The 19,091-nt window shown below is 37.9% G+C and overlaps 1 protein-coding gene across 4 annotated transcripts in view; it reads right to left on the reverse strand.

The window, feature by feature from the left end:
- The window catches only part of LOC133663052 (rho guanine nucleotide exchange factor 17-like), a 141,467-nt gene that overhangs the window by 16,606 nt on the left and 105,770 nt on the right, over positions 1-19,091 (reverse strand). For all 4 annotated transcript variants that reach the window (XR_009828221.1, XR_009828222.1, XR_009828220.1 and 1 more), the window contains exons 7-14: positions 17,559-17,609; positions 17,378-17,487; positions 12,769-12,854; positions 4,959-5,077; positions 4,587-4,794; positions 1,926-1,999; positions 1,777-1,860; positions 1,608-1,711 (exon numbers count right to left, since the gene is read on the reverse strand). Coding sequence is in view for 1 of the 4 variants with exons in the window: in XM_062067236.1 (XP_061923220.1) it covers positions 1,608-1,711; positions 1,777-1,860; positions 1,926-1,999; positions 4,587-4,794; positions 4,959-5,077; positions 12,769-12,854; positions 17,378-17,487; positions 17,559-17,609 (836 nt within the window). In the remaining 3 variants the exon portion in view is untranslated. The remainder of the gene's footprint in view (positions 1-1,607; positions 1,712-1,776; positions 1,861-1,925; positions 2,000-4,586; positions 4,795-4,958; positions 5,078-12,768; positions 12,855-17,377; positions 17,488-17,558; positions 17,610-19,091) is intronic.

The raw sequence follows: 19,091 nt of genomic DNA on the forward strand, positions 1-19,091 counted from the left end.
GGCAAAAAATAACACCTGAATGATATGTGCTTGCATGTAAAGTGTGTGATATCATGTGCGATACAAGTAGTCCTGCAGCGTGTTTACTTGTGTGTGATATCAGGTGCGATACAAGCAGTCCTGCAGCATGTTTACTTGTGTGTGATATCATGTGCGATACAAGCGGTCCTGCAGGGTGTTTACTTGCGTGTGATATCATGTGCGATACACACTGTCCTGCAGCGTGTTTACTTGCGTGTGATATGATGTGCGATACACGCAATCCTGCAGGGTGTTTACTTGTGTGTGATATGATGTGCAATACAAGCAGTTGTGCAGGGTGTTTACTTGTGTGTGATGTCATGTGCGATACCATGTGTGATATCATGTGCGATAGAAGCAGTCCTGCAGCGTGTTTACTTGTGTGTAATATCATGTGCGATACAAGCTGTCCTGCAGGGTGTTTACTTGTGTGTGATGTCATGTGCAATACAAGCAGTTGTGCAGGGTGTTTACTTGTGTGCGATGTCATGTGCGATACCATGTGTGATATCATGTGCGATAGAAGCAGTCCTGCAGCGTGTTTACTTGTGTGTAATATCATGTGCGATACACGCTGTCCTGCAGGGTGTTTACTTGTGTGTGATATAATGTGCAATACAAGCAGTTGTGCAGGGTGTTTACTTGTGTGTGATATCATGTGCAATACAAGCAGTTGTGCAGAGTGTTTACTTGTGTGTGATGTCATGTGCGATACAAGCAGTCCTGCAGCGTGTCTACTTGTGTGTGATATCATGTGCGATAGAAGCAGTCCTGCAGAGTGTTTACTTGTGTGTGATATCATGTGCGATACACGCAGTCCTGCAGTGTGTTTACTTGTGTGTGATGTCATGTGCGATACAAGCAGTCCTGCAGCGTGTTTACTTGTGTGTGATATCATGTGCGATACACGCAGTCCTGGTGTGTTTACTTGCGTGTGATATCATGTGCGATACAGACAGTCCTACAGTGTCTACTTGTGTGGTATCATGTGCGATACAGACAGTCCTACAGTGTCTACTTGTGTGTGACATCATGTGCAATACAAGCAGCCGTGCAGGGTGTTTACTTGTGTGTGATGTCATGTGCGATACCATGTGTGATATCATGTGCGATAGAAGCAGTCCTGCAGCGTGTTTACTTGTGTGTGATATCATGTGCGATACACGCTGTCCTGCAGGGTGTTTACTTGTGTGTGATACCGTGTGCGATACAAGCAGTTGCGCAGGGTGTTTACCTGTGTGTGATGTCATGTGCGATACCATGTGTGTTGTAAATAATAATGAATACCAAATAAATAATGAATCAAAATAAATGTGTGTTATGAATTATCGACCTATTCAAGGCTCCAATTTTCAAGGATAACTTAACCATTTCCAGGATATTTGACATGCTTTCCTAATTTTCCATGACTGTAAAATTAGTTAATCATTTTCACCTGGAACTCTTGTGTGTGTGTGTGTGTGTGTGTGTGTGTGTGTGTGTGTGTGTGTGTGTGTGTGTGTGTGTGTGTGTGTGTGTGTGTGTGTGTGTGTGTGTGTGTGTGTGTGTGTGTGTGTGTGCGTGTGTGTGTGTGTGTGTTGACTGACCTCCCCTTCAGTCCGGGCACAGCAGCGATACAGATGATCCTTGCCGAGCACACGGCGATGCAAGCCTCCACTGTGGGCTCATCTTTGATATTCAGGAGACACACCTGAGGGGGAAACATCACAGCTGTCGCTATTCCAAACCACAATCCTTCCACGCCGACATTCTCACCTGTCCGACGTAGCCGTCGCTGTTGCACACCCACACCTCACAGCCGCTTTCGGGGCAGGTGTGGCTCGGGGAGGCACAGGAAAACTGGGGGGAAGAATTGTACAAAGGTGACGTCCACATTGTGTAAACGACGAGGTGGTAGATCTCACCTGCATTCCACTGCGCGTCTTCATGATGGGTATGGCCTTCAGGAACTCGGGGTCCCATTGGTCCTTGTTCATGGCTGAACACACATGGCAACCCAGAATGACAAACTAGTACTCATCTTCACGTTAATGGGATCGGATCTTGGGCCGTTATTTGCCCTTTTTCTTTTCTTTTTTTAAACATTTGTTTACTGGGTTTTAGACACATATAATTGACAGGAATAGCAAAAAAAAATGCATCAAATGCTGTTTTTCCCCTCAACATGTAAAAAATAAAAATAAAAAATAAATAAATACAAATAGATACAAAATAAATAAAAATACATTAAAAATAAATACAAATATATACAAATATATAAAAATACAAATATAAGTATTTTTTATTTATTTTACATTTTTTTAATTAAAAAAAATAAAAAAATGAATAAAAATAAATTTAAATAAGTTTTATTTATTTTTAATTTATTTGTATTTATTTTTAATTTATTTAGATTTAAATAAAAATGAATAAAAATAAATAAAAATATTTATATTTTTATTTATTTGTATTTATTTTTAATTTATTTGTATTTATTTTTAATTGATTTAGATTTATTTAGATTTATTTTGTATTTATTTTTATTTATATTTATTTTATTTTTATTTTTTTTACATGTTGTTTACTGGGTTTTAGACACATATAATTGACAGGAATAGCAAAAAAATGCATCAAATGCTGTTTTTCCCCTCAACATGTAAAAAATAAAAAAAATAAATACAAATAGATACAAAATAAATAAAAATACATTAAAAATAAATACAAATATATACAAATACACAAAAATACAAATATAAGTATTTTTATTTATTTTTAATTTTTTTAATTTAAAAAAATAAAAAAAATAAAAATGAATAAAAATAAATAAAAATATTTATATTTGTATTTTTATTTATTTGTATTTATTTTTAATTTATTTGTATTTATTTTTAATTTATTTAGATTTAAATAAAAATGAATAAAAATAAATAAAAATATTTATATTTGTATTTTAATTTATTTTAATTTATTTTTAATTTATTTGTATGTATTTGTATTTATTTTTAATTTATTTAGATTTATTTTGTATTTATTTTTATTTATATTTATTTTATTTTTATTTTTTTACATGTTGAGGGGGAAAACAGCATTTGATGCATTTTTTGCTATTTCTGTCAATTATATGTGTCTAAAACCCAGTAAACAAATGTTTAAAAAATAAAATAAAATAAAAAAGGCAAATAACAGCCCAAGATCCGCATTCCTGAAAGACGTGTTTTATGCCACTCCGTCTTTGTCTCATTTTGTCCACCAAACGTTTTATACTGTGCAAAGATGAGCTTTGTTGATGTTATTGACTTGCGTGGAGTGATAATCAGACATCTTTGGTCAGTAATGACAGCAAGCTATCCATCCATCCATTTTCTACCGCTTGTCCCTTTCGGGGCGGCGGGGGGTCGCTGGAGCCTATCTCAGCTGCATTCGGGCGGAAGGCGGGGTACACCCCGGACAAGACGCCACCTCATCGCAGGGCCAACACAGACAAGACAGACAACATTCGCACTCACATTCACACACTAGGGCCAATTTAGTGTTACCAATCAACCTATCCCCAGGTGCATGTTTAAGAAATAATTAAAATAAAGAAAAGAAAACCACAGACACATAAAACATAACGCATTCCTGAAAGACGTGTTTTATGCCACTCCGTCTTTGTCTCATTTTGTCCACCAAACTTTTTATACTGTACAAAGATGAGCTTTGTTGATGTTATTGACTTGCGGGGAGTGATAATCAGACATCTTTGGTCAGTAATGACGCTAAAATGCTATTTCGGCTAGCTGTATGTACATATTTGTAGGTGTTATATAGCATTATATATTATATGTAGGTATATACCTACTCAGTGGTCTAGTGGTTAGAGTGTTATTTGCCTTTTTTTTTTTTTTTTTTTAAACATTTGTTTACTGGGTTTTAGACACATACAGTATAATTGACAGGAATAGCAAAAAAAAAAAATGCACCAAAGGCGTTTTTCCCCTCAACATGTAAAAAAATAAAAATAAAAATAAATAAATAAATAAAAATACAAATATAAAAAATAATTAAATTAAATTAAAGAGAAACCACAGACACATATCAACATAACGCATTCCTGAAAGACGTGTTTTATGCCACTCTGTCTTTGTCTCATTTTGTCCACCAAACATTTTATACTGTGCGTGAATGCACAAAGATTATGTTATTGACTTGTGTGGAGTGATAATCAGACATCTTTGGTCAGTAATGACTGCAAGCTAATCGACGCTAAAATGCTACATGTAAAAATTTACATATTTGTAGGTATATTTGAGCTCATTTAATTTCCTGTACTTGTGTCCTCTTGTGTATTTCCTTGGCACATTTGATTAAAAAATTAAAAAAAAAGCGTATTTCTAAATTCCGCCCACTGTAACATTACACGCAGTTCGAACAGTAACACTGTGTTTGAATATAGGAAAATAAAACCCTATTTTAATCAAGTGATTCTTTGGTGTACCACTAGATGGAGCCAGCGTTGGAGAATCACTTCTATAATCTATTGCCCGAGTATCGAGTAGATGGGGACTGGAAACCGGACCGGAAGCGACGTGATCCGCCTCACTCACCCAGTTTCTTCTTTGCTTCCTCGAAGGCCTGCTCGAAGTTGGAGCGGGCGTCCGGCGACGAGAACTCGAAGACGAAACTGCTCTCGGCCGAGACGGCTGTGAACTCCAGCTTGGTGGGCAGGAAGGTCATGTTGAAGGCCAAGGACTGCTTCTCTGACAGCTCCTTGTGCACCGAGGCCATCAGGTCCTTCAGCACCTCATCTAAGGGCTGACATAAGCAAGGTAAACGTGCGTGTGTGTGTGTGTGTGTGTGTGTGTGTGTGCGTGTGTGTGTGTGTGTGTGTGTGTGTGTGTGTGTGTGTGTGTGTGTGTGTGTGTGTGTGTGTGTGTGTGTGTGTGTGTGTGTGTGTGTGTGTGTGTGTGTGTGTGTACCTGGTGCGGACAACTGAGGGTCTCAGACAGTTTGCTGATTTGCCCCAAGGTGCTTACGTCCTCATCTAGTCGACTAATTGTTTTCTGGACGTTCTCTTTGTTTGTTGTCTGCGTGGAACCTGAACAGACGTCCCAGAAGTCAGGAGAAGACAATAACAACGTTGAAACAACATGCTTTTTGACGACGTTTAATCAATGTTGGGTTCTGACGTTGATTTGACCATTAAATGTTGGTCATTTCCCAACCAATATTCCACAACACAAAGACAACGTTGAAACAACATGCTTTTTGATGACGTTTAATCAACATTGGGTTGTGAAGTTGATTTGACCATTGAATTTTGGTCTTTTTCCAACCAATATTCTACAACACAACTACAACATTGAAACAACGTGCTTTTTGACGACGTTTAATCAATGTTGGGTTCTGACGTTGATTTGACTATTGAATTTTGGTCATTGCACAACCAAGATTGTACAACACAAATATAACGTTGAAACAACATGCTTTTTGACGATGTTTAATCAATGTTGGGTTCTGACGTTGATTTGACCATTGAATTTTGGCCATTACACGACCAAAATTCTACAACACAAATACAACATTGAAACAACATGCTTTTTGAAGACGTAAAATTAATGTTGGGTTCTGACATTATTTTTCCCATTAAATGTTGGTCATTTCACAACCAATATTCCACAACACAAATACAACGTTGAAACAACATGCTTTTTGACGACGTTAAATCAATGTTGGGTTCTGACGTTAATTTTACCATTAAATGTTGGTCATTTCCCAACCAAAATTCTACGACACAAATACAACGTTGAAACAACATACTTTTTGACAACGTTTAATCAATGTTGGGTTCTGACGTTAATTTGACCATTGAATTTTGGTCTTTTTCCAACCAATATTCTACAACACAACTACAACATTGAAACAACGTGCTTTTTGACGACGTTTAATCAATGTTGGGTTCTGACGTTGATTTGACTATTGAATTTTGGTCATTGCACAACCAAGATTGTACAACACAAATATAACGTTGAAACAACATGCTTTTTGACGATGTTTAATCAATGTTGGGTTCTGACGTTGATTTGACCATTGAATTTTGGCATTACACGACCAAAATTCTACAACACAAATACAACATTGAAACAACATGCTTTTTGAAGACGTAAAATTAATGTTGGGTTCTGACATTATTTTTCCCATTAAATGTTGGTCATTTCACAACCAATATTCCACAACACAAATACAACGTTGAAACAACATGCTTTTTGACGACGTTAAATCAATGTTGGGTTCTGACGTTAATTTTACCATTAAATGTTGGTCATTTCCCAACCAAAATTCTACGACACAAATACAACGTTGAAACAACATACTTTTTGACAACGTTTAATCAATGTTGGGTTCTGACGTTAATTTGACCATTGAAATTTGGTATTTTTCCAACCAATATTCTACAACACAACTACAACATTGAAACAACATGCTTTTTGAAGATGTTAAATCAATATTGGGTAGTGAAGTTGATTTGACCATTGAATTTTGGTCATTTCCCAACCAATATTCTACGACACAAATACAACATTGAAACAACATGCTTTTTGAAGACGTTAAATCAATGTTGGGTTTTGACATAAATTTGACCATTGAAATTTGGTCATTTCCCAACCAATATTCTACGACAGAAATACAACGTTGAAACAACATGCTTTTTGACAACGTTTAGTCAATCTTGGGTTGTGACGTTGATTTGACCCTTTAATTTTAGTCATTTCCCAACCAATATTCCACAACACAAATACAACATGGAAACAACATGCTTTTTGACGACGTTTAATCAATATTGGGTTGTGAAGTTGATTTGATCATTGAATGTTGGTCATTTCCCAACCAATATTCTACGACACAAATACAACGTTGAAACAACATGCTTTTTGACGACGTTAAATCAATGTTGGGTTCTGACGTTCATTTTACCATTAAATGTTGACATTAATTTTACCATTGAAATTTGGTCATTTCCCAAACAATATTCTACGACACAAATACAACGTTTGCTTTTTGACAACGTTAAATCAATGTTGGGTTCTGACGTTAATTTGACCATTGAATTTTGGTCATTTTACCACCAAAATTCTACGACACAAATACAACGTTGAAAGAACATGCTTTTTGACGATGTTTAATCAATGTTGGGTTCTGACGTTCATTTCACCATTGAATTTTGGTCATTTCACAACCAGTATTCTGCAACACAAATACAACAGTTTTTGACGACGTTTAATCAATGTCGGGTTCTGACGTTGATTTGACATTGAAATGTTGGTCTTTTTCTAACCAATATTATCCAACACAAATACAACGTTGAAACAACATGCTTTTTGACAACGTTAAATCAATGTTGGGTTGTGACGTTAATTTGACCATTGAATTTTGATCTTTTTCCAACCAAAATTCTACGACACAAATACAACGTTGAAAGAATGTGCTTTTTCACGACGTTTATTTAATGTTGGGTTCTGACGTTTAATTTTGGTCATTACGCAACCAAAATTGTACAACACAAATACAACGTTGAAACAACATGCTTTTTGACGATGTTAAATCAATGTTGGGTTCTGACGTTAATTTGACCATTGAATGTTGGTCATTTTACTACCAAAATTCTACGACACATATACAACGTTGAAACAACATGCTTTTTGACGACATTTAATCAATATTGGGTTGTGAGGTTGATTTGACCATTGAATGTTGGTCATTTCCCAACCAATATTCTACAACACAAATACAACGTTAAAACAACGTGCTTTCTGACGACGTTTATTCAATGTTGGGTTCTGACGTTGATTTGACACTGAAATGTTGGTCTTTTTCCAACTAATATTATCCAACACAAATACAACGTTGAAAAAACATGCATTTTGACGACGTTAAATCAATGTTGGGTTCTGACGTTCATTTCACCATTGAAATTTGGTCATTTCCCAACCAATATTCTACAACACAAATACAACGTTGAAACAACATGCTTTTTGACGATGTTTAATCAATATTGGGTTCTGACGTTGATTTGACATTGAAATGTTGGTCTTTTTCCAACTAATATTATCCAACACAAATACAACGTTGAAACAACATGCTTTTTGACAACGTTAAATCAATGTTGGGTTGTGACGTTAATTTGACCATTGAATTTTGATCTTTTTGTAACCAAAATTCTACGACACAAATACAACGTTGAAAGAATGTGCTTTCTGACGACGTTTATTTAATGTTGGGTTCTGACGTTGATTTGACCATTGAAATTTGGTCATTTTACAACCAAAATTCTACGACACAAATACAACGTTGAAACAACGCGCTTTTTGACGATGTTTAATCAATGTTGGGTTCTGACGTTGATTTGACATTGAAATGTTGGTCTTTTTCCAACCAATATTATCCAACACAAATACAACGTTGAAACAACTTGCTTTTTGATGACGTCAAATCAATGTTGGGTTCTGACGTTGATTTGACCATTGAATTTTGGTAATTTCCCAACCAAAATTCTACGACACAAATACAACGTTGAAAGAATGTTCTTCCTGACGACGTTTATTCAATGTTGGGTTCTGACGTTGATTTGACCCTTTAATGTTGGTCATTACGCAACCAAAATTGTACAACACAAATACAACGTTGAAACAACATACTTTTTGACGACGTTTATTCAATGTTGGGTTCTGACGTTGATTTGACCCTTTAATGTTGGTCATTACGCAACCAAAATTGTACAACACAAATACAACGTTGAAACAACATACTTTTTGAGTACGTTTAATCAATGTTGGGTTCTGACGTTAATTTGACCATTAAATGTTGGTAATTTCCCAACCAATATTCTACAACACAAATACAACGTTGAAACAACATGCTTTTTGACAACGTTTAATCAATGTTGGGTTCTGACGTTAATTTGACCATTGAAATTTGGTCATTTTACAACCAAAATTCTACGACACAAATACAACGTTGAAAGAACATGCTTTTTGATGATGTTTAATCAATGTCGGGTTCTGACGTTGATTTGACATTGAAATGTTGGTCATTTCCCAACCAATATTCTACAACACAAATACAACGTTGAAACAACATGCTTTTTGACAACGTTTAATCAATATTGGGTTGTGAAGTTGATTTGACCATTGAATGTTGGTCATTACGCAACCAAAATTGTACAACACAAATACAACGTTGAAACAACATACTTTTTGACGACGTTTATTCAATGTTGGGTTCTGACGTTGATTTGACCCTTTAATGTTGGTCATTACGCAACCAAAATTGTACAACACAAATACAACGTTGAAACAACATACTTTTTGAGTACGTTTAATCAATGTTGGGTTCTGACGTTAATTTGACCATTAAATGTTGGTAATTTCCCAACCAATATTCTACAACACAAATACAACGTTGAAACAACATGCTTTTTGACAACGTTTAATCAATGTTGGGTTCTGACGTTAATTTGACCATTGAAATTTGGTCATTTTACAACCAAAATTCTACGACACAAATACAACGTTGAAAGAACATGCTTTTTGATGATGTTTAATCAATGTCGGGTTCTGACGTTGATTTGACATTGAAATGTTGGTCATTTCCCAACCAATATTCTACAACACAAATACAACGTTGAAACAACATGCTTTTTGACAACGTTTAATCAATATTGGGTTGTGAAGTTGATTTGACCATTGAATGTTGGTCATTACGCAACCAAAATTTTACAACACAAATACAACGTTGAAACAACATGCTTTCTGACGACGTTTAATCAATGTTGGGTTCCGACGTTAATTTTACCATTAAATGTTGGTCATTTCCCGACCAATAATCTACAACACAAATTCAACGTTAAAACAACGTGCTTTCTGACGACGTTTATTCAATGTTGGGTTCTGACGTAGATTTGACCATTGAATTTTGGTAATTTTACAACCAATATTCCACAACAGTGGCAGCACGGTGGCAGAGGGGTTAGTGTGTCTGCCTCACAATACGAAGGTCCTGAGTAGTCGTGAGTTCAATCCCGGCCTCAGGATCTTTCTGTGTGGAGTTTGCATGTTCTCCCCGTGACTGCGTGGGTTCCCTCCGGGTACTCCGGCTTCCTCCCACCTCCAAAGACATGCACCGGGGCATAGGCCCCTCCCACCTCCAAAGACATGCACCTGGGGATAGGCCCCTCCCACCTCCAAAGACATGCACCTGGGCATAGGCCCCTCCCACCTCCAAAGACATGCACCTGGGCATAGGCCCCTCCCACCTCCAAAGACATGCACCTGGGGATAGGTTGATTGGCAACACTAAATTGGCCCTAGTGTGTGATTGTGAGTGTGAATGTTGTCTGTCTATCTGTGTTGGCCCTGTGATGAGGTGGCGACTTGTCCAGGGTGTACCCCGCCTTCCGCCCGATTGTAGCTGAGATAGGCTCCAGCGCCCCCCGCGACCCCGAAGGGAATAAGCGGTAGAAAATGGATGGATGGATATTCCACAACACAAATAAAACAACATGCTTTTTGACAACGTTAAATCAATGTTGGGTTCTGACGTTGATTTGACCATTGAATTTTGGTCATTACACGACCAAGATTGTGCAACACAAATACAACGTTGAAACAACGTGCTTTTTGACGATGTTTAATCAATGTTGGGTTCTCACGTAGATTTGACCATTGAATTTTGGAAATTTCCCAACAAATATTTTACAACACAAATACAACGTTGAAACAAAAAATGTTTTGACGACGTTTCATCAAAGTTGGGTTCTAACGTTGATTTGACCATTGAATTTTGGTCATTTCCCAACCAAAATTCTACAACACAAATACAACGTTCAAAAAAACATGCTTTTTGACGACGTTTATTCAATGTCAGGTTGTGACGTATTTGACCATTGAAATTTGGTCATTTCCCGCCCAACATTGTGGATCCAGCGTCAGACATCAAACGTTGTCTCAATTTACAAATATAATTATTTTGCAGCTTCGTTTCGAAGTCAATTTTAAAGGACACGTGTGTATAATCAACGTTGTGTCGATGTCCTGTGCCTGCTGGGTAAATGGTAGGTATGAAATACACTAACTAACCCATTTGTTATTAACCGTGTGGAATGGAGTTATGCTGTCTTTAAGATGACGGACGTCCCAGAAGTCAGGAGAAAATGATTAAGTGTTAATTAAGGTTTTAAAGCAGCAAGCTGGGCAAGAAGCAGGACGTCAGACCCACAAAAAAATCGATTTCCAATCCGAATCATGATTCTTATTCATCATTTTCAAAAATCAATATAAAAAAATTTTTAAAAAAATGTCTTAAAGGCCTACTGAAAGCCACTACTAGCGACCACGCAGTCTGATAGTTTGGCACTCAGCATCAAGGGTAGGAGTTGGGGGTTAAATCACCAAAAATGATTCCCGGGCGCGGCGCCGCTGCTGCCCACTGCTCCCCAAGGGGATGGGTCAAATGCAGAGGACAAATTTCACCACATCTAGTGTGTGTGTGACAATCATTGGTACTTTAATCTTTAATATATCAATGATGAAATCTTAACATTGCAACACATGCCAATACGGCCGGGTTAGATTAGTAAAGTGCAATTTTAAATTTCCCGCGAAATATCCTGCTGAAAACATCTCGGTATGATGACGTTTGCGCGTGACGTCACGGATTGTAGCGGACATTTTGGGACAGCATTGTGGCCAGCTATTAAGTCGTCCGTTTTCATCGCAAAATTCCACAGTATTCTGGACATCTGCGTTGGTGAATCTTTTGCAATTTGTTCAATGAACAATGGAGACAGCAAAGAAGAAAGCTGTAGGTGGGAAGCGGTGTATTTGCGGCCGGCTGCAGCAACACAAAAACACGTAGCCGGTGTTTCATTGTTTACATTCCCGAACGATGGCAGTCAAGCTTTACCATTGGCCTGTGGAGAACTGGGACAACAGAGACTTGCCAGGAGGACTTTGAGTTGGATACGCGCTACCGTGAGTACGCAGCTGCGGCTTCCAAACATTTGATCGCTTGCCCGTACGTGCGTGCCGCTATGTGCATGTCACGTACGTAAATTTGGGGAAATATATGTGCTGTATGAACTTTGCGGAGGTGAACGGTACTTTGGGCTGTGGGATTGAGTGTGTCGTGCGGGTGTTTGAGTTGTATTGGCGGGTTGTATGGACGGGAGGGGGGAGGTGTTTGTTATGCGGGATTAATTTGTGGCATATTAAATATAAGCCTGGTTGTGTTGTGGCTAATAGAGTATATATATGTCTTGTGTTTATTTACCGTTTTAGTCATTCCCAGCTGAATATCAGGTCCCACCCGCCTCTCACAGCATCTTCCCTATCTGAATCACTTCCACTGCCCCCTAGTCCTTCACTCTCACTTTCCTCATCCACAAATCTTTCATCCTCGCTCAAATCAATGGGGTAGTCGTCGCTTTCTCGGCGTGAATCGCTCTCGCTGCTGGTGGCCATGATCGTCGATGTTCTCTACTAAATCCTTTCAGCAAAAATACGGCAATATCGCGAAATGATCAAGTATGACACATAGAATGGATCTGCTATCCCCGTTTGAATAGGAAAATCTTATTTCAGTAGGCCTTTAAATTCCGGCAGGGTGTTGTTGGTCGACTGATTTGTTCTGCGCTTTTTTGTACCAATAATAAAACAATCTGGTTATTAATAACAAGGATGTATTTATGTACAGCACCATGAGGATGTTAGGGATGACAAGAAGGAATCTTACTCTTCACCACTTCCACGTCCTCCAGGGGAAGCTTCCACAAGAACTTGTACTTGCTTGAAGTATCAATGACACTGGCAGCAGAGTATCTGACGGACAAAACACACCAGACATCAAGTACTAAACTGCGAATGTGGATTATTTTGTATTTGTTTTTTGCGTGTGCAAAAATAGCCCTTATCAAATTCTCAGCATCACATAAGTGGACCGTTCAGTTTGTCTGAGAAGTACTCAAGTTAGCACCTAAATAAATAAAGAGGTTCTCAAACTGTGCTACGCGGGCTCCATCTAGTGGTTGGCCAAAGAATCACCTAATGAACTATCCAATGTGCAATTTATTTGATTTGATTCATGATGTAAGTTTTAGTTTCCGATATTTAAAAACAGTGTTTAAACTGTTCAAACAAATTTAAATGCTAACAATAGCATGCTAATAGTGCAAATGCGTCAAGTGCCAGGTCGTATGACTATGAAGCAGAGGTGGGACCAAGTCATTGCTTTGCAAGTCACAAGTAAGTCTCAAGTCTTTGCCCTCAAGTCTCGAGTCAAGTCCCGAGTCAAGACAGGCAAGTCCCGAGTCAAGTCCAAAGTCAAGACTAGAAAGTCTCAAGTCAAGTCCCAAGTCCTGCATTTTGAGTTTCGAGTCCTTTCAAGTCCTTTTAACCACAGACTAATATTTTTACACAGATTGTGTATGCTTTTAAAACGCTGTATTTATTTATTAAAACAAGTGCATTTGAAATTGCAGGAAAAAAAATGGTGCTGACATTGCAATTCATAATAGCACTATTAACCAGTCATTTTAATAGTTTAAACAATTTTAAACATTTAACTCATTCCTTTACAGAATAAACACATTTGCAAAAACAAACATTAACATACTATTGGTTGTATTTCATGAAAATAACATTACCACAAAGTTGAGAAGGAGCAAAGATCTTCAATATTTGTATGTGAGAATCACAAAGAAATCTTCTGGGGGAAGATGACCCCCCTACAGGGGTTTGGTTTACAAACTTTCAGCCCCACCTAAAACAAAATTCACCAGCCGCCACTGATTATGATGCATTCTCATTTTAGGCAAAGTATAAGACAATACTTTCTTAACAGTATAATTGTAACCAGGAATAAGTCTTCAAGTAACAATATTCAAATACTAACATTGTTGGGTAAGACAGCATTTGGTTTTATTCTGAATCCAGTGAAACAGATTGGTGGTTTTAGCTGATATAAAGACTTTCAGGTGTTTATATATGTTTAAGTATTTGGCATACGCTTTTATCCAAAGCGACATACATAAAACATAGATATAAAACAATCACTGTAAACATTATCATTTAAGGGAAGAATGTAATACAAAATATCAATACAAAGTGTCAAGACAGAATAAACTCTCTGCTGCTGCAGCAACAGAGTTACAGTCTATAGGTCCCTAAAATGTATAGATATCTAATGTATTCATACATTGTTTATGTAGGATATACGCATGTATATATAATCTAATCATATTGTTTCTTCAACTTAAAAATAGCTGACCGTTTTTTTCCCTCTTCTCTGGGATTATATTCCCAGTTTTGATCTCGGACGTCTGGTCATTTATAGCGTATCAATCAATCAATCAATCAATGTTTATTTATATAGCCCTAAATCACAAGTGTCTCAAAGGGCTGTACAAGCCACAACGACATCCTCGGTGTCGAGTGGGTCTGACATAATATTGTATAAGAATATTATATTACTGTTAAGCAAACTATGAATAATAAAAACGCCAAAACATGTGTCCGTTATCATAGCTACACGTATGACAAAAAAGCGCGTGAAAATGAGTGGTATTCAGTGAGGTAAAATGAATTAAATGCGTTGACAGTTCATTGCTCCTGCCAAATGAATTGCACTGAGTGGAGCGGATCACCACTCCAAGATGGCGGCCCCGCGTCTCGTCTGCGCCAGTAGGCAGTAGCGCTCGATGCTGTGTACCCTTATAAGATGTCTATGGTTATAACGTTAGCAGTGAGTTTACAGCCTCACTGATTTAACTACACCGCAAATAAAAGTCATGTTGCTTAGCCAATAAACGTTATCTTACATTCAAAACTTACCCTTCTTTGTGCAACTTCAAATGTCAAACGAAGTTGGAAGTTGTTGCGTCTCCGTCTGTAATATTCGAACTGCGTGATTTGCATACGGCAATTCGTTTTTTGTTGACCAAGTCGTAGTTTTTATACCCGAACGAAACCAACTTTGGCATAATTGTTTCTCACTGCCGCATTGTTTGACAACTCATGTTCGGTGGTTGTCCTGCAATTGGATTGGATGAGAGCTGTGTGATGAAAACAACGTAGATTTAATTTGATTGGCTGTTGTACTGACAGCACACACGCTGACAGGCAGCACACACGCTTATAGACACAGACGTATAAAATGAAAGATACAGAGCGCTCCCAAATAACTTTTTAAGGTTTGGGTTTTGGGGAAAGTAGCAAGTCATGTCAAGTCAAAAGCCTCAAGTCCAAGTGAAGTCACAAGTCATTGATGTTAAAGTCTAAGTCGAGTTGCAAGTCTCTTTACATTTTGTCAAGTCGAGTCTAAAGTCATCAAATTCATGACTCGAGTCTGACTCGAGTCCAAGTCATGTGACTCGAGTCCACACCTCTGCTATGAAGCGTACGCATGTAAAATTAGCTGAAAAAGTTAGCATGCTTATGTTTCTATGCTAACATGTTAACGTTAGCATGCTAACAGTTATAATGTGTCAAGTACCAAGTCATAAGAATATGAAGCGTACACATGTAAAATTAGCTAAAAAAGTTAGCATGCTTACGTTTCTATGCTAACATGTTAACGTTAGCATGCTAACAGTTAGCATGTGTCAAGTACCAAGTCATATGACTACGACGCGTACGCATGTAAAACTAGCTGAAAAAAGTTAGCATGCTAATGTTAGTATATTAACATGTTAACGTTATCGTGCTAACAGTATGTGTCAAGTACCAAGTTACAGTATATGCCTCTGAGGTGTTTGGCTGTAAAATTGGCTACAACAGTTAGCATGCTAACGCTAGCATGCTAACAGTTAGCATGTGTCAAGTACCAAGTCATATGACTATGAGGCGTACGCATGTAAAACTAGCTGAAAAAAGTTGTTAGTATATTAACATGTTAACGTTATCGTGCTAACAGTATGTGACAAGTACCAAGTTATATGACTCTGAGGTGCTCGGCTGTAAAATTGGCTAAAACAGTTTGCATGCTAACGTTAGTATGCTAGCATGCTAACGCTAGCATGCTAACAGTTAGCATGTGCCAAGTACCAAGTCATATGACTATGAGGCGTATGCATGTAAAACTAGCTGAAAAAAGTTGTTAGTATATTAACATGTTAACGTTATCGTGCTAACAGTATGTGTCAAGTACCAAGGTATATGACTCTGAGGTGCTCGGCTGTAAAATTGGCTAAAACAGTTAGCATTCTAACGTTAGTATGCTAGCATGCTAACAGTTAGCATGTGTCAAGTACCAAGTCATATGACTATGAGGCATACGCATGTAAAACTAGCTGAAAAAAGTTGTTAGTATATTAACATGTTAACGTTATCGTGCTAACAGTATGTGACAAGTACCAAGTTATATGACTCTGAGGTGCTCGGCTGTAAAATTGGCTAAAACAGTTTGCATGCTAACGTTAGTATGCTAGCATGCTAACGCTAGCATGCTAACAGTTAGCATGTGTCAAGTACCAAGTCATATGACTATGAGGCATACGCATGTAAAACTAGCTGAAAAAAGTTATTATATTTACATGTTAACGTTATCGTGCTAACAGTATGTGTCAAGTACCAAGTTATATGACTCTGAGGTGTTCGGCTGTAAAATTGGCTAAAACAGTTAGCATGCTAACGTTAGTATGCTAGCATGCAAACAGTTAGCATGTGTCAAGTACCAAGTCATATGACTATGAGGCGTACGCATGTAAAACTAGCTGAAAAAAGTTGTTAGTATATTAACATGTTAACGTTATCGTGCTAACAGTATGTGACAAGTACCAAGTTATATGACTCTGAGGTGTTCGGCTGTAAAATTGGCTAAAACAGTTAGCATGCTAACGTTAGTATGCTAGCATGCAAACAGTTAGCATGTGTCAAGTACCAAGTCATATGACTATGAGGCGTACGCATGTAAAACTAGCTGAAAAAAGTTGTTAGTATATCAACATGTTAACGTTATCGTGCTAACAGTATGTGTCAAGTACCAAGTTACAGTATATGACTCTGAGGTGTTCGGCTGTAAAATTGGCTAAAACAGTTAGCATGCTAACGTTAGCATGCTAACAGCTAGCATGTGTCAAGTAGCTAGTGTTAGTAATGCTGCCTGAGCCAATCAGTGGCCTTCATACTGATTGTGTTGGTCCATACTAGTATAGTATTGTTGTTTTTTTACTTCATGTAGCCATTTTTGTTTTGCTGGAAAATGCTTCATTTCAGGCAAAATGACGTAGAATATGGTTGGTTACTGATGACACAAAGCCACGTTTAGCACATATTATATTGGTTTTGGTATGTTTAACGTCCAAGAAGGCTGGCCCCCCCATGGTGTGGAGTGTCTGAATGCTCACAGGCTCATGGAGCTGCGTCTCAGTGATCCAGACTTCCTCTTGAGAGTGGTGCATATGATCAGGTCGCTGAAGAGGAAGAGGGAGCGATCCTTCTTGCCGCCGACCGTCTTCTGCAGGGAACGACAACGACAACGAGTTAGTCCACGCTCGCTCGCTACGGGATGGTACGTGACCATCTTACCGCCTCCATGACCATCTCCTGTCTCAGGAACTTCCTTTGGGGATTCAAAATCTAAAAAACAAAACAATGTTGTTGTTTTTGTGGGCTTTTTTTAATTGTTGTATAAGCAATATTACTTGATATTAGGGATAAATGCTTTAAAATGTAACATCAGAAATTATCGGTATCGGTTTCAAAATTATCGGTATCGGTTTCAAAAAGTATAATTTATGACTTTTTAAAACGCAGCTGTGTTAGATCCACTATGGACTGGACTCTCACTATTATGTTAGATCCACTATGGACTGGACTCTCACAATATTATGTTAGATCCACTATGGACTGGACTCTCACTATTATGTTAGATCCACTAGGGACTGGACTCTCACTATTATGTTAGATCCACTATGGACTGGACTCTCACTATTATGTTAGATCCACTAGGGACTGGACTCTCACACTATTATGTTAGATCCACTATGGACTGGACTCTCACTATTATGTTAGATCCACTATGGACTGGACTCTCACTATTATGTTAGATCCACTAGGGACTGGACTCTCACTATTATGTTAGATCCACTAGGAACTGGACTCTCACTATTATGTTAGATCCACTAGGGACTGGACTCTCACTATTATGTTAGATCCACTATGGACTGGACTCTCACTATTATGTTAGATCCACTATGGACTGGAATCTCACACTATTATGTTAGATCCACTATGGACTGGACTCTCACTATTATGTTAGATCCACTATGGACTGGACTCTCACACTATTATGTTAGATCCACTATGGACTGGACTCTCACTATTATGTTAGATCCACTATGGACTGGACTCTCACTATTATGTTAGATCCACTAGGGACTGGACTCTCACTATTATGTTAGATCCACTAGGAACTGGACTCTCACTATTATGTTAGATCCACTAGGGACTGGACTCTCACTATTATGTTAGATCCACTATGGACTGGACTCTCACTATTATGTTAGATCCACTATGGACTGGAATCTCACACTATTATGTTAGATCCACTATGGACTGGACTCTCACTATTATGTTAGATCCACTATGGACTGGACTCTCACTATTATGTTAGATCCACTAGGGACTGGACTCTCACACTATTATGTTAGATCCACTATGGACTGGACTCTCACACTATTATGTTAGATCCACTAGGGACTGGACTCTCACTATTATGTTAGATCCACTATGGACTGGACTCTCACTATTATGTTAGATCCACTATGGACTGGACTCTCACACTATTATGTTAGATCCACTATGGACTGGACTCTCACTATTATGTTAGATCCACTATGGACTGGACTCTCACACTATTATGTTAGATCCACTATGGACTGGACTCTCACTATTATGTTAGATCCACTATGGACTGGACTCTCACACTATTATGTTAGATCCACTAGGGACTGGACTCTCACTATTATGTTAGATCCACTATGGACTGGACTCTCACACTATTATATTAGATCCACTAGGGACTGGACTCTCACACTATTATGTTAGATCCACTATGGA

This window comes from Entelurus aequoreus, linkage group LG13 (assembly GCF_033978785.1).
Source record: "Entelurus aequoreus isolate RoL-2023_Sb linkage group LG13, RoL_Eaeq_v1.1, whole genome shotgun sequence".
NCBI lineage: Eukaryota > Metazoa > Chordata > Actinopteri > Syngnathiformes > Syngnathidae > Entelurus > Entelurus aequoreus.